Source organism: Hemitrygon akajei, chromosome 21, assembly GCF_048418815.1.
Source record: "Hemitrygon akajei chromosome 21, sHemAka1.3, whole genome shotgun sequence".
NCBI lineage: Eukaryota > Metazoa > Chordata > Chondrichthyes > Myliobatiformes > Dasyatidae > Hemitrygon > Hemitrygon akajei.
In genome coordinates, this window is record NC_133144.1 from 12,832,061 (window position 1) to 12,849,383 (window position 17,323).

Sequence of the window (17,323 nt, forward strand, 5' to 3'; positions counted from 1 at the left end):
CAGCCATTAAGAGTAGATACCTCCATTTTGCAAAGATAACGAAAGTGAAGTGAAATATGTGAAAAGGTGAATGTTATTCTTAAAAATATGTACAGTCATCAAAACTGAGATGGCATTGGAAAGTGTCTTCAAATAGTGTGTTCTTCAGTCTGTCAATAAACTTGTTTGTTTTAATACAGATTTCCATATAAAAGTCATGAAAAGTTGACCTTTAAGCATAGGGAGTTAAGAAGATGTGTGCCTCCAACTTGCTAGGAGTTCACCTCCGTATAATGAAGACTCCTCTGTGCAGCTGTCCTAGATATATACACATCTTTGTGCTATCACTTGTCTTCCTTACCCATATCTCATTTGTTCCAACTAAGCTAATTACATAGCCAATCTTCGTATTCTCCATAGATTCCAAATAAATAGCCTGACCTTTATGATACCATCTCTTATAGTAATATAATTTTCCATTTTCTATTTGTGCTTCGTATCTTTGTGCTGATGATTCAGCAGGAGTGCTGGGAAGATGCTCAGGAGAAGACGGAGATGCTGGTCTTTTCGGAGATTTAAGCTTATTGAGAGTTCACAGATCTTCCATTAGCTGTTCTTCTTTTAACATTTTAACTGCATGGGTGCAGGTTTTTGTCTTTTGTCTGTAATTGGAACAGGGTCATTAGGTCTCATCCTTAGTTTCCTAGTCATTATCATCTTTTTCTTTTCTTTTAACTCAATCTTTATATCTTCAAATTCCTTCACTGCTGATTTCTTCCCTTTAATATAATTCCTTTCCACTTGGTATATCTCCAGTTGCAGATAAAGCTCTGCATTTCATATTCTTTCCTTGTATTGTTGATCTAGTTTCTTCATCCTTTTCTGATACTCCTGCAAAGTGCCTTCCTGTAACTGCTGTAGCTGTCTTTTGAGAAATGTCAATTTCTCCTGGTACATCTGCTCTTTCACTTCTAGGTAGTCTTCTTCATTCTGCTTATTGGCAATATCTATCTCCCTTGCATCCTCTGTATCTTCATTCGAGTCACGGCCACGGATACTGTGTTCATCCTCATCGTTGACACTGTCTAGCTCCTCCTCCTCATTGTAATAGTCGACAGTGGGTGAGAAGAGAGCTGCAGACATCTACCCCACTGAGCACCTCTCCTTTGTTGACACATCTAGTGCCTTAATGGTGTGCCAATCCAACTGGATTTTCCTGAGCCATTCACGTCCCAGCAACGATGGTCCTCCATTTTTCAGTACATAGAGGTTCAGCTGCTGTGTTTTGTCTCTGTAGGTCACTGTCACTTTAATTTTACCTTTGGGATGCACTTTCTGTCCTGTGTAAGTCATCAGCAGTAGTTTAGTTCATTTCAGAGGTATGTGAGAAAACAGTCATTTGTAGTCATGTACAGAGATCGCTGTTAAAGCTGAGCCTGTGTCGAACTCCATTTCCAGTCTCATACCTGCCACTTGTGGAGTGATCGTTATTACTCTTCAATTATCTGTCTCTTTCACGCTGTGAAGTTGCAGACAAGACAATTTACTTTCGTCTGAGTCGTTTTAATCAGAACTGTTTTCTTCCATTTTGTGTACATTGTTGCATTTTCTTTTCTGGGGTTTCTTGTTTCTCTGTATTTTGTCCTTTTTCTGCTGTTTACTAGCTTTGGATACTCTGCCATTGTGGCCCTGTTTATCACAGTTTTGCATTCTTTGTCTTTAAGCCAACCGTCATCAGGGTCATGTGACATGTTCCCACAACGGTAACATTTCTTTCTTTCATTTCTGTTCAGTGACATTTTAGTCATAGCATATTCCAGAGATTTTTGTTGTATCTCTGAAGCACCCCGTGCTGCTGTTTCCATTGATATTGCAATGTTCAGCGCCTTCTCTAATGTAAGGTCTTTTTCACACAGGAGCTTCTGCTGTGTGGTTTCACAGGGCATGCCACACAGTAACCTATCCCTCAATGTGTCTGATAGACCAGCACCAAATTGATAATGTTCTGATAATTTGCACAATTCAACACAATATTCAGAAATGCTTTCATTTTTGCTCTGATTCCGATTGTGAAATTTAAATCTTTCAGCAATGACCAGTGGTTTGGAGTTTAAATGCTGTTAGAGAGTGTCTGCTATTTGCTTGAATGTTTTGTCAGCTGGTTTTTCAGGGGTTAACAAGCTCCGCAGCAGGCCATATGATTTTACTCCCATAATACTGAGTAAGACACTGGCTTTCTTTTCCTCCTTAACACCGGTCTAGCCTCACAATATAACTCCAGTCTTTCAATATAAGTTGCCCAGTCTTCAATGCCACTATCAAATGCTGTATTGTTTCCATTCATCGCCATCTTTGTTATGTTAATTAAGCACTGTTCTCCCCTTACTTTCCTTTTTGACTCATGTGTCCTTTTAGCTAGTGCCATGAGTGTACTCCATCTAGATGTGTGTGTCGCTCCTTTTTATCTCCCTTCTGGGGCAGGCAGACCCTCAGCCCCTGGGGGTCAGCGCCGGTTGTGGTCTCGGCTGGATGTGCTGCAGCTCCAACTGTGTCTCTTGGTCTCCCGACGTTCCCGACCCGGGCTGTGCTTCCGCTTCCTTTCAGACTCGTGACCTCGCTCTGCCTCCTCCTCCTGCTCCTTGGCTCGTTATTTGTGCTCTTCTTCCGAGTGTCATTATCAATTAAAACATGGTGTTCCAATGTGATGTAGGTTCATTAACCTCATCACCAATTTGTTGTGTATGTGGCCTGGTTACACAACAATGTTATTAATAAAAACGCTGGAGACAGGAGCTAAGGTTCACGGTTCTTTACTGGCAGAATCTGAACTCGGTACACCCGTACATATCAATACGCGCCTAATAGGGCATGCAATGACGTGTTACTAAAACATAAAGTAGTCCCTTATAATGTAGGCTATACGGTACACATTGTTTTAGACATGCTAGAGCAGGAGAGATTAAAGAGGGAGGGTGGCATTACTAGTCAGGGAAATGTAATAGCAGTGCTCAGTCAGGACAGACTGGAGGACTTGTCTAGTGTGGCTTTATGGGTAGAAATGATGAACAATAAAGGTATGACCATGATAATATTATAGACCACTGAACAGTCTGGAGGATATAGAGGAGCAGATTTGTAGAGTGATTGCCGATTGTTGTAAGACACATTAAGATTTTGATTGTTGGTCATTTTAATTTCCACATATTGACTGGGACTCCCATACTGTAAAAGGACTGGATGGGATAGAGTTTGTCAAATGTGTTCAGGAAAGTTTCCTTAATCAGTACATAGAAGTCCCAACTAGCGAGAGTGTAATACTACATCTATTAGGGAATGAGACAGGGCAAATGACAGAAGTTTGTGTAAGGGAACAATTTGCATCCAGTGATCATAATGCCATTAGTTTCAAGGTAATTATGGTAAAGGATAGATCTGGTCCTAAGATTCCAAATTGGAGAAAGACAAATTTTGATGGTTTCAAGAAGATTCTGGCAAGTGTGGATTGGACAGGTTATTTTCTAGCAAATGTGCGCTTGGTAAGTGGGAGGCCTTTAGAAGTGAAATTTTGTGAGTACGTAGTTTGTATATTCACATCAGAATAAAAGATAAGGATAATAAGTTTATGGAACCTTAGGTTTTGAGAGATATTGAGGACCTGGTGAACAAAAAGGAGGAGGGGCATAAGTAGGTATAGTCAGACAGGATCAAATGAGGTCCTTGAGGAGTATAGAAATACAAGAGAACGCTAAAGAAGGAAATCAGGAGGGCTAAAAGAAGACATGAGGTTGCTGCCTTTGACAAAGTGAAGGAGAATCCTATGGGTTTCTACCAATATATTAAGAGCAAAAGTAGCAAGGGTCAAAATCGGTCCTCTGGAACATCAACATGGTAATTGATGTGTAGACCCCAAAGAGAAGGGGGAGATCTCAAATGGATATTTTGTATACGTATTTACCTGGGAGACTGCCACAGAGTCTTATAGATGTGAGGCAATTCAGCAGCGAGGTCATGGACCCTGTACAGATTAAGAGAAGAGGAGGTGTTTGCTGCTTCAAGGCAAATTAAGGTGGATAAATCCCCAGGGCCTGACAAGGTGTTACTTCAGACTCTGTGGAAGGCTGGTGTATAAATTACAGGGGCCCTTGCAGAGATATTTAAAATATCCTTAGGTTTTGGAGGATTGGAGGATAGCTAATATTGTTCCATTGTTTAACAGAGGCTGTAAGAATAAGCCTGGAAATTACAAGCCAGTGAGCCTGACATGATTAGTGTGAATGTTATTGAGTTATTGGAAGGTATTCTAAAGGACTGGATATATAAGTATTTGGAGAGACAGAGACTGATTAGCTCTAGTCAACATGGCTATGTGCTTGATAAGTCGGGTCTAAACAATCTTATAGAGCTTTATGAGGAAGTTACCTGGAAAATTGATGAAGGCAAGGCAGTGGATGTTGTCTTCATGGACCTTAGCAAGATCCTTGAGGTTCTGCATGGGAGGTTGGCCAAGAAAGTTCAGTCGTTTGGCATTCAAGACTGAGTAGTAAATTGGATTAGACATTTGTTTCATGGAAGAAGTTAGAGAGTGGTTGTAGATGCCTCTTTAACTGGAGACCTGTGACTGGTGGTGTGCCACAGGGGTCAGTGCTGGGTCTTGTTGTTTGTAATCTACATCAATGATCTGGATTGTAATGCGGAACACTGGATCAGCAAATTTGCAGCTGACACCAGGATTGAGGGTGTGGTGGACAGCGAGGAAGACTATCAAATCTTGCAGCAGGATCTGGAATAGCGAGAAAAATGGGCAGAAAAGTGAAAGGTAGAATTTAATGCAAACATGTGTGAGCTGTTGTACCACATTGGAGGACCAATCTGGGTAGATCTTACACAGTGAGCAGTAGGGCACTGAGGAGTGCGGTAGAATGGAGGGTTCTGGGAATACTGAACGTGTTGTCACAGGTAGATAGGGTGATAAAGAAAGCTTTAGCACATTGTCCTGCATAAATCGATGTACTGTATTGAGTACAGGAATTGGGATGTTACGTTAAAATGTTATAAGATGTTGGTGAGTCCTAATTTAGAGTATTGTGTACAGTTTTGATCACTTACCTACAGGAAAGATGTAAATAAGATTGAAAGAATGTAGAGAAAGTTTATAAGGATGTTGCTGGGACTAGAGCACTGGAGTTAAAGGGAAAGGTTGAATAGATTAGGGCTTTATTCCCTAGAATGTAGAAGATTGAGAAGAGATTTAATAGTTGTATACAAAATTGAGGGGAATAGGTATATAGGGTCAGTGTAAGTAAGCTTTTTCCACTGAAGTTGGGTGAGACTATAACAAGAGGACATGAGTTAAAGGTAAAAGTGAAATGTTTAAGGGGAACATGAGAGGGAACTACTTTAATCAGATGGTGGTGAGTGGTGTCACAGCAACAACCTTCCCATCAACATCAGTAACACCAAAGAGCTGATTGTGGACTTCAGAAAGAGTAGGACAAGAGAACATGAACCAATCCTCACAGAGTGATCAGAAGTGGAGAGGGTGAGCAATTTCAAGTTCCTGGGTGTCAAGATCTCTGGATCTAACATGGTCTCAGCATATCAATGCAGCTGTAAAGAAGGCAATGTTTCATTTGGAGTTTGAGGAGATTTGATTTCTCACTTAAAATACTCGAAAACATCTAGAGATGTACTGTGGAGAGCATTCTGTCAGGCTGCACCACTGTCTGGTATAGTGGGGGATGGGGGAGGATCGAAAGAAGCTACAGAAAGTTGTCAAGCTAATCAGCTCCATTTTGGGTACTGGCCTCTGTAGTATCCAAGATGTCTTCAAGGAGTGGTGCCATTATTAAGGACCCCTTCACACAGGATCCGTCCTCTTCTCATTGTTACAGTCAGGAAGGAGGCACAAAAGCCTGAAGGCATACACTCAGCAATTCAGAAACAGCTTCTTATCCTCTGCCATACGATTCCTAAAGGGCCATTGAACCCATGAAAACTAACTTACATTTTAAAATTATTTGTTTTTGTACTATTTTTAATTTAACTAATCAATATAATCGTTTATTTATTTTCTGTAGTATCACGTATTGCATTGTACTGCTGCAATTAAATTAACGAATTTCATGACATGTGCCGGTGACATTAAACCTGATTTTGATTCTGGTTCTTAGAGTTCAGACTGAGCTGCCAATGCAAGTAGTGGATGTGGTGTCAATTTTAATATTTATGAGAAGTTTGGATAGGTAAATTAATGGGAAGGATATGGAGGGCTATGATTTGGTTGCATGTCCATGAGACAAGACAGATTAATGGCACAGACTAGGTGGTTCGAAGGACCTGTTTCTGTGCTGCATTGTTCTATGACTAAATTACTGAAAAATATATGGAATGAAGCTGAACTTCACATCAAGTATTGGATTCACCCTCAAAACGTAATCTGTCTCCAAATTACTTTCCTTATATCCACTATGTTCAAGAATGTAACTAAGTTGTTTTCTAAATGTGAGTTACTTGAAGGAAAATTGATCATATTTGGCATGGTGCAGTTGCAATACTGAGGAAATTTGTTTTGAAATTTTCCAGACTAAGATCCTGAGATTATTATCAGTAATGTGAAGGGAGTAGTGGCAGGTGAATTGACGTACAGATAAGCAACAGTGACATTTATTGAAGAGTTGCTATAGTTAATTTCCAGATGTTTCCTTGGGTGGTTAAGTAGGCTTGCTTTAATTGGGGAAATTGAGTTCAACAGGTGCAAAGTAATGTTTCAGCTCTATAAAACTGGTGATATTATGTATGCAGTACAGGTGTTCCCCCCCCACCTTTACAAAGGTAAAGCGTTCATGTGAAACGTTTCTTAAGCTGAAATGGCGTAAAACGAAGACCCATTAATTTATATGGGAAAAATTTTCATAAAAGCAAAAATCCTCTTTGTAATGCGAAAACAGTTTACTAATGTAGGTATTTTGTAAAAGCAATGCGGCGTAAAGTGAACATTCGTAAAGCGGGGGACACCTGTATTGTGTTCAGTTCATTTTAGCTAGGATATGGAAGTTTTAGAGAGGATGCAGTGCAGGTTTACCAGGATGCTGTCTGGAGTAGAGAACATATCTTTTGAGGAAAGATTAAATGAGCTCAAGCTTTTCACTTCAGACTGAAGAAGGGTGAGAGGCAATTTGATAGAAATTTATAAGATGAGGCATTGATAGAGTGGGCAGATGGTGCCTTTTTCCTGGGATGACAATGGCTAATACAGGAGACGTACTTGGGGTATATCAGGTTAGGTTTTTTTGCACAGAGTGGTAAGTGCATGGAATGCACTACCAGGGGTTGTATTAAAGGCAGATGCATTAGGGACATAAAAGAGACTTAGGCACATGGATGAAAGAAAAATGGAGGGCTATGTGGGAGGGACAGTTTAGATTGATTTTGTAGGAGGTTAAAAGATCACCACAATATTGTGGACTTCTGTATTGTTCGAAGTTCTATATCTTGAGACTACCCTTACAGAAATTCCATTCATTGTTTCTCTATTGAATTGTTTATTTCCAGGTGTTGCAGCCTTGTTGCTTTGTTTTGGACTTCTGTGAGCAGACTGCTAGGCCACAAAATATCACTCTTAAAATAGAAGAGATAAACTTGAAGGTAAGTTGAAGTACTTATGTTTTTCATGTTGCATTAACTCTATTGTATTCATGAACAATTCTGAAATAAATTAATGAATGTTTTGGATGTGCAAGTGCACAGAATTTCAGTCTTTATATTGTTGGATCCTGATTCTTTATATCATAGATTTCTTCTGAAGCCAAGAATGACGTATAAAATTTGTTGCTGAAGATAGCTCATTAAGCATTGCAAGAATGAAAAGAAACAAGAAGAGAAAAAAAGATTAAATTGAATTGACTTCATTTCTTACATTCTTCATGTATATGAGGAGTAAAAATCTTTACATCTCCATCTAAAATTGCATCGTGCAATCATAGTAATATATAATAATTTATAAAAAGTAGAACAGTCAATGTAATATAGAGTACACTCAAGTTTGATGGTGTAGTGGAAGAAGTTGTCCCGGAGCCTGTTGGTCCAGGCTTTTATGCTGTGGTACCGCTTCCCAGATGGTAGCAGCTGGAATCGATTGTGGTTGGGATGGTTTGGGTCCCCAGTGATCCTTTTTACATACTTGTCCTTGTAAGTGTCCTGAATCATGGGAAGTTCACAACTACAGATGTGCTGGACTGTCTGCACCACTCTCTGCAAAGTCCTGCAATTAAGGGAGCTACACTTCCCATACCAGGCAGTGATGTAGCCAGTCAGGATGCTCTCAATTGTGCCCCTGTAGAAAGTTCTTGGGATTTGGGAGCCCATACCAAGCTTCCTCAACCGTCTGAGGTGAAAGAGGCACTGTTGTGCCTTTTTCACCACACAGCTATTGTGTACAGTCTATCTGAGGTCCTTGGTGATGTTTCTGCTGAGAAACTTGAGGCTGTTTACTCTCTCAACCCCAGATTCATTGATGTCAATAGGGATTAGCCCATTTCCATTCCTCTTGTAATCCACAACCAGCTCCTTTGTTTTTGTGACATTGAGGGAGAGGTTGTTTTCTTCACACCACTGTGTCAGAGAGATGACTTCTTCCCTGTAGGCCACCTCATTATTGTTTGAGATAAGGCCAATCAATGTAGTGTTGTCAGCAAATTTAATTAGCAGATTGGAACTGTAGGTGGCAGTACAGTCATGGGTATACAGGGAGTAAAGGAGGGGACTCAGTACACAGCCCTGAGGGGCTCCTGTATTGAGAGACAGAGGGTTGGAGGTGAGGGAGCCCATTCTTTCAACCTGCTGGCGATCTGACAGGAAGTCCCGGATCCAGCTGCACAAGGCAGGATCCAGGCTGAGGTTTCTGAGCTTCTTGTCGAGCCTGGATGGAAGTAGGGTATTGAATGCTGAACTGTAGTCCAAGAACAGCATTCTCACATAAGCATCCTTTATCTCTAGATGTGTAAGGACGATATGTAGAGCAGTGACTATTGGCATCATCTGACGATTGGTTGTATTGATAGGCGAATTGTAGGTGTCCAGTTTGGATGGTAGCAAGCTGTAGATGTAATCCTTGATCAGCCTCTCAAAGCATTTGCTTATTATTGACGTGAGTGGAACAGGACACCAGTCGTTCAGGCACGTTACCTTGGTTTTTTTTTGGTACAGGGACAATGGTGGATAATTTGAAGCAGGAGGGCACTCTACATTGGAAGAGGGAGAGATTAAAAATGTCTGTAAACACACCTGTCAGTTGTGCTGTGCACATCCTAAGTACTTGCCCAGGGGTGCCGTCCGGTCCCGCAGCCTTGTGACTGTCCACTCATTGGAAACATCCTCGTACCTCAGCCTCAGAGATGATCAGGTTGCAGGTTGTAGCGGTGGCTTTCCTCGGAGGCTCAGAGTTAGCAACATCGAACCTAGCGTAGAAGCGCTTGAGCTCATCTGGGAGAGAGGCTGTGATGTTGGCGGTACCACAATGTTTGGCTTTGAAGTCTGCGATGGTATGCAGCCTTTGCCACAAGTTACGTGCTGTTTGTAGCAAATCTTGACTCAACCTTCTCCCTATATTATTGTTTCCCAGCCTTGATAGCTTTGTGTAGATCATAGCTGCTTTTCTTGAGTTGATCTCCAGAGATGTAAGCTTGATGTCGCACTGTAAGTGCAGCTCGCACGGAACTATTGATCCAGATAATAGAGAACATGAAGACAGGATGAAGAACAAAGAGAGAAGAATGGAGAGTAAGAGACCCAACCGGGATGGTTTAGTCCTCATGACAGATTATAACACCTTCAATCCAATTTCAGTTGTTTAAATTAACCAACAAGATAGTCCCTATTCAAGTAATTTGATACCTGCCAAAAAGAATTTGTTTGAGTACGATGGTAATTTTAGTGCAGATCTGACTTTCCCAGGACAGCAATGTCTAACAGAGTTGTCTCTCACTCTTAAACTTCCACTAGATAGTATATTGAAGCAAGAACTAGGTGATTGCTTGTACGATTTGTAAAATAAGGAGTAAGGTCTTGCCTCCTATTAAATGTGCACTAAAATCCTTAAATATTCGCAACCATCTCTGCCAACCACACCAAAAACGTTCGATTGTGATGTTTTTGATCTGAGGTTCTTCAGAAGGCAAGAATGAAGCATAAAGCTTGGCGCTTATTATTGTTTATTAAACTTTACAAGAACGAAAGAAAACGAGGAAAGGACAGGTAGCAAAGAACACAAAGACCCTAGGTGCAGGGAGAAGAACAATGGCGATAGAAGAATGGAGACAAAGAAACCATATCTGCTTGGTTTGATCCTCTTATACCAGATTACTTGATAACATATTTGATTCAACTTCTATTACATGAAGTAACCAATGAAACAGCCCTTATTCAAGCAATGTGATAACTGCCAAAAGATACAAAGGCAGCCACTCAACACAGTGAACAATTACATGTACACAAGTAATTGTATAAAAATACAATCATAAGAAAGTTAAACTACAAGGAAAGTAACAATTATGCAGTCCAATCTAACTATATGACAGATGTGAACTCTTTCAGTGTCAGTATCCTGAATTTCCTCTGATATTGGTGCTGTTTAAACTATACTAATTCTGATCTGTATATAAAGTTATCATACTTTTTCTCTTGGAAAGTAATATTTTGTGTTTAAATTAAACCAGTGAATTAATGTTTTACCACAGTTTTCTTTTATTTAAAGATATCTCCTATCATTCTGAACACGGTTATGACAATCATGTCTGTGATGGCACCTAAAGGGCAAGAGGTAGAAATGCTTCAACCAGTGAACACAGTAACTGACCTCTGGGCTGTGAAAGATGTAGCCAATTGCCATTATTGGTTCCTGGGGGTTGACAATGCTCAAGAAGTCACCGAGACTTATGTAGAAGAAAATCGCCAAAAGAATGGGGAGTCCTTCAAGATAGATGTTTCATCAATAATAGTAACACTTGAATGTGGGCTGGGCCATTGCACCATTCCTTTACTTCTGACCGAGTCAACATTTTCTGGAAGGGTGGAAAATTGGACGTCACTCATCAGTATTGATTCAAACATGAATCTTGAGGTAATTTGTTTCCTCTGATTAGAATGCACAATAAGTTTTTAAAAAAGTATGCTTCTTTGCTAGATACTTTATATAGTGATTAGCAATGTTTATTTTAATTCAAGTAAAGTGAACATGAATGTATGAATAATTTATTTTTGGCCAGTACAAACATAACAAAAAACATCATTTACAACAATGATTTCATAGGACAAAATTACAACAAAAAACATAGATATTCTTTAAAACAGACCGAAAGGGTGTAGGTTGAAGCTACAGCTTATTACACTTACCCCTCTTACTTATACAACAACATATTTGGCGTCAATCATCACATCAAAAACAAAAAATTTCATAATCTTAACACAAAATCCAATTCCAAATATCATTTATTTAAATAACTCCCATTCATTTTAAATCATGTATTTTATATTTGTTCTTTAAGTAATTTTTAAATGATTTTTAAAGCTTAAGTGTAGTGCATGTTTTTAAATTCTTACTACAACTGTTCCATAGATTCATCCCTCTGACTGAAATACAATGATTTTCTACATTTGTTCTTATGCTTTTTGTTTGAAATATACATGTTTCTCTCAGATCATGTTGACTTTCTCTCATTTTAAACAACCTTTGGATACTTCGTGGTAGCTGTCCGTTTTTTACTTTATACATAATTTGTATTATTTTAAAATCTACAAAATCTCTGAATTTTAAAGTGTTTAGTTGAATAAATAATGGATTGGTTGGCTCATAATAACTTGTCTTATTTACAATTCGTATAACTTTCTTTTGGAGTAGAAAAATTGAATTTGTATGTATTTCCCCATACCTCTATATAATAAGTCATGTATGGAACTATAAGTGAACAGTAAAATGTATACAAAGATTCCTGATTTAAGATAATTTAAGCTACATAACTCTGTGTAGCTTCTTTTGCAACCTCAGAAATGACAAACGTGGCAAACCTTATAGAGTAGGAATGAAGAGGCTGACCTTGACATGTTTTATTTCTGTGGTATTAGTTGAAGGATAAATCTTAGAAAGGATCATAAGGAATCCTGTTGTGCACTTTGCATCATCAGACAAGTCTTTATTCACACCTGACAAGATACTAATACCTATTATTGAATGGCTATTTATGATTGTAGTTCAGTGGTTGTCATCTAATGCTGTATGTTTCTGCAGGGTGTTACATGACAAAATAACATCTTACATCCTACTAATATAATCGCAGTTAGTCATGAATTCTCCAGTTAAATGCAAGGTGAAAATTGTTAGGGATACTTCATTGGCTGCCTGGCAGAAGGGGAAGAGTAGGAATAGAGGGGTCCTATATAGGATAGTTGCCAGTGACTAGTGAAAGGGTCAGTGTTCGGACTGCAATTTTCCCGGATGAAGCAGGAGGCCATGGACACAGTGGTGGGTCCGTGGAATGCACTGCCAGCGAAGGTGGTAGAGGCAGATACAATTGGGTCTTTTAAGAGCCAATTTAAAAGAGTACATAGAACTTAGAAAAATAGAGGGCAATGAGGTAGGGAGATTCTAACCAGCTTCTGGTGTAGGTTACATGGCCAGCACAACATTGTGGGTCAAATGGCCTATAATTTGCTGTAGATTTTCTATGTTCTATGACATGGGCACAGCAGCACTTGTTCTGTGGTCCTCTTGAACTTCCTTGCTACTGAATCAAGACTTATTCTGTCAAGACTTGTCTGTGGTGTGCTGTAACCATCCATCCCATGATCTGGGTGAAAGAACTAATGACCTTGTGGCCAAGTTTGCAGACAATGTAGTGTTGCAGAGGCAGAGAGTCTACACAAGGCTTGAAAAGGTTAGGAGAAATGACAACATAGTAGCAGGTGAAATATAGTGTGCAGAAGTGTGGTATTATTTTTGATTGGTCAGGGCATGAAGGGATATGGGGAGAAGGCAGGAGATTGGGGCTGAGTGGAAAATTGGATCGGTCATGATGAAATGGCAGAGCTGACTCGATGGTCAAAATGGCCTCATTCTGCTGCTGTATCTTATGGTCTTGTGCACTTTGGTAAGAAGAATAAAGGAGTAAATTATTTTCTGAATGAAGGAGAGAATTCAGATAAAGGAGGTGTAAAGGAACTTGGGGGTCCTAGTTCAGGATTCCTTTCAGGTTGATTCAGTAGTAAGGAAGGCAAATGTGATGTTAGCATTCATTTTGAGAGGACTAGAATATAAAAGACCTTCTATACTAGACAGGTATATGGAGGAATTTAAGGTGGGGGATATATGGGAGGCAGGTTAAGGGTTGGCACAACATAGTGGGCCGAAAGGCCTGTACTGTGCTGTACTATTCTATGTTACATGCTCTAAAAACGAGGATGTACTACCAAGGCTTTGTAAGACATTGGTCAGACCACATTTGGTGTATTGCGTGCAATTTTAGCTCTGTATAACGATAATACTGGCCCTGAAAAGGATCCAGAGGAGGCTCCCAAGAGTAATCCTGAGAATGAGAGGCTTAAAATATAAAGAGTATTTGATGTCTCTGGAACTGTAATTGATGGAGTTTGAAACCTATCAAATACCAAAAGTCCTGGATAGAGTGGGCCTTGAGAGGATATTTCCATTAGTCAGAGAGTCTAGGATCTGAGGGCAGCCTTAAAATAATAGGATGATCCTTTAAAACAGAAGAGGAGGAATTTAATTAGTCAGAGGGTAGTGACTCTGTGGAATTGCTTCATAAGGCTGTGGAGGCCAAGTCATTGGCTGCAGTTAAGGCAGAGATTGATAAGTGCTTGACTGGTAAGGGGTTAAGGATTTAAAAAAAACAATCATTATTGAATGGTGCAGCAGGCTGAGTGGCCTAATTTTGCTCCCTTTCTGGAGGGATCCAGTCATAAAATAAAGGATCAGCCATTCAAGACAGATGCAAAGACTTTTTTTCATCCTGATGATAGTGAATTGTGGAATTCTTTACCCAGCCATTGTTATAGACTCTGTTGCTGTTTAGGAACAAAATTTGTACTTGTCTAGGCAACAAGATTGTGCATGTAATGAATCTGAACAAGAGATGGGTGCTCATTCCATCGAGAACATACTGCCACGAGGAGGTGGTGGAATCAGATACAACTATTATACTTGAAGCATTGAGACAAACAATAAAAAAGGCAGGGCATAGATGTATATGATTTTAATGAAGGCAAATGTGTTTTGTGTAGATGGACAAAAAGGACAGTGTAGCCCATTTCTGTGTATACCTTTCTATAATACTAAAACTAGTTCCCTTGTGGAGGGTTTACTGGTGCTTTGGGTGAAGTGTATGATACTTTGGTAAGTTGATAAAAGGCTGACACAGGAAGGTAGTATCAAAAAGTTATGAAAAGAATTGGGAGTCACAGTGAGATAGAGTGAACAGAGAATATCTGTTTCCCAGGGTTGAAATGCCAAATACTAGAGGGTGGGTCAATGGGTCCATTTCTATGTTGCATCTCAAAGAACAGTACAGCACAGAAACAGGCCATCTGACCCACAATGTTGTCCCGACTCAGCTAAAAAAGCAAATCAAAACCAGGGGTTGAAGGTGAGAGGGGATGGGTTCAAGAGGGATGTGAGAGGTAAATTTTTTTTAGTCAGAGGGTTGTGGATTCCTGGAATGCACTGACTGGTATGATAGTAGAGGAAAATAGATTAGAGGCTTTTAAGAGATATTTGGATAGGCACATGGATATAAGGAAGATGGAGGGATATGGTAATGGTGTAGGTAGGAGGGATTTATGTTTAGGTGTTTTTGATTTGCATTTTAGCTGATTCGGCACAACTTTATGGGCTGAATGGCCTGTTTCTGTGCTGTACCGTTCTCTGAGATGCAACATGGAAATGGGCCTGTTGGTCCATCTGTGCCAATCATCAAGCACCCATTTAGACACTAATCCAGGTGTAACTCATTTTATTCTTCCTACATTCCCATCTCTCCAGCTCCTCCCAGAATGTCCCACTTCCCTACCCAGGAGCAAGTGACCGTGTGCAGCTAATCTATGGAAGGAATTGAATTTGTTGAAAGCTGCCTTTTAGGACAACCAATGTTGTCTCCTTACTCAGAAAGGGTAGTAGGGATATGCCTGGAAGCAACAGGTTGATGATGCTTGTATCAGTGGTAGGGAGGTTGTTGGAGAGGATTCTGAGCGACATGATTTCTTTTCACTCGGGGCAGATGAGGAGGATTCGATATGGTATTGTGCAGGAGAGAAAACGTCTGACAAATCTGACTGAGTTTTTGTTTAAGGAGGTGATTCGGGAAGATAACAGAGCAGATGATATTATTGTTTACAGTTGTAGATCAGAATCAGGTTTATTATCACCGGCATGTGTCATGAAATTTGTTAACTTAGTGATAATAGAGAAAGAAAATAACTAAATAAGTAAGTCAAAGTGTTTATGGATTCAATGCCCATTTAGGAATCGTATGGCGGAAGGGAATAAGCTGTTTCTGATTCGTTGAGTGTGTGCCTTCAGGCTTCTGTACCTCTATCCTGATGGTAACAATGAGAAGAGGGCATGCCCTATGTGATGGGGGTCCTTAATAATGGACGTTGCCTTTCTGAGGCACTGCTCCTTGAACTGTCTTGGGTACTATGGAGGCTAGTACCCAAGATGGAGCTGACTAATTTTACAACTTTCTTTAGCTTCTTTTGGTCCTGTGCAGTAGCCCCCTCCATAGTAGGCAGTGATGCAGTCTGTCAGAATGCTCTCCAGAGTACATCTGTAGAAGTTTTCTCATGTTTTAGTTGACAAAGCATATCTCTTCAAACTGCTAATGAAATTTAGTCGTCATCTTGCCTTTGTGAAAGCTGCATTTATATCTTAGGACCATGTGAGATCCTCAGAGATCTTGACATCCAGGAACTTGAAATTGCTCACACTTTCCACGTCTGATCCTTCTATGAGGATTGGTTCGTGTTCCCTCGTCCTACCCTTCCTGAAGTCCGCAATCTGCACTTTTGTCTTGCTGACATTGAGTGCCAGGTTGTTCTACAAACCACTCAAATAGCTGGTGTATCTCGCTCCTGAACTCCTTCTCATCTCCACCTGAGATTCTACCAACAATAGTTGTATCATCAGGGGATTTCAGCTATCTCTGCACTCACTTCCCATAGTAAGGTGGTGTGTGTTCTTCCTGGCCCCAGGGACTTAAATGATTTAATAAGTTTAAGCACGTCTTCTTTCTTAATGTCAATGTACCAACCTGTTTTACACATCCCCCTCACTAGTAAATACTGACTCCAAGCACATTTCCTCACCTACCCCTGTTCGGTCCTACCCTCATTCTGGACATCTTGGTGTACTTTACGTACATGGAGAAGGCCTTGATATTTTCCTTAATTCTACTTACCCAGGCCTTGCATGCCCCTTCTAACTCTCCTGTCCATTCTTAATCTCCTTCCTAGCGGCTATCTTGTTTCTCTCCAGAGCTCTACTTGTTCCTTGCTTCCTAAACTTTCTTCCTCTTGATTGAATATTCTACATTTTTTGTCAACCATGATTCCTTCACCCTGCCATCTTTTGTCCTCTTCCTTTGGACAAATCTAAACAGAACCCCATGCAAATTCTCCCTAAGTAACCTCCACATTGTTCATTTTCCTGTTTACATCTGTTCCCAAGTTCATACCCAATAGCATCATAATTTTCCCACCCTTAATTAAATAGTTTTGTGAGCCATCTCCTCCTATTTCTGTCCAAGGCTATGGTAAAGATCAGGGAGTTGTAGTCACTGTCTCCAAACTGCTCACCCATTGAGAAATCTGTCACCTGACCAAGTTCATTGTCTAGTACCAGACCAGAGTTGTCCCTTTTCTAGTTGGCTTGTCTACATATTGTGTTAGGAATCCTTTCTGGGCACATCCAACAAATTCTCCATCTAAACCGTTTGTCTTCCAAGAGGACCACAACCTTGTCTTAGAGTTTGGAGGCTTGTGTGCCTCAATGATGTGGAGAGCTATGTTGGCTGGGGTTCAGGTCCTTCTGCTTTTGGTAGGGTCACTTATGCCAAATAGGGCAAAGGGTAGAGACCAGACCAAGAGTGGTCCACTGGTCCTCCAGGTTCAGGGTTCAGCTCAGGGCTTATGACCCTGAATGGTCAAAAAAATTGTTATGGAAACAGCAATGAAGAACCTTATATCTGAGTGTGATGGTATTCCTGAGTCTCCACCTGAGGGTTGCAGTAGTGAAAACTGAGAAGAGGCTACTGGCACTATGAAGTAAACCCTGAACACTGCC

The 17,323-nt window shown here is 40.2% G+C and overlaps 1 protein-coding gene across 1 annotated transcript in view; it reads left to right on the plus strand.

The window, feature by feature from the left end:
• Positions 1–17,323, plus strand: part of vps13c (vacuolar protein sorting 13 homolog C) — a 389,552-nt gene that overhangs the window by 211,642 nt on the left and 160,587 nt on the right. Inside the window, 2 exon segments of the mRNA XM_073024838.1 lie at positions 7,531–7,623; positions 10,730–11,095. Of these exon segments, the coding sequence (XP_072880939.1) occupies positions 7,531–7,623; positions 10,730–11,095 (459 nt within the window).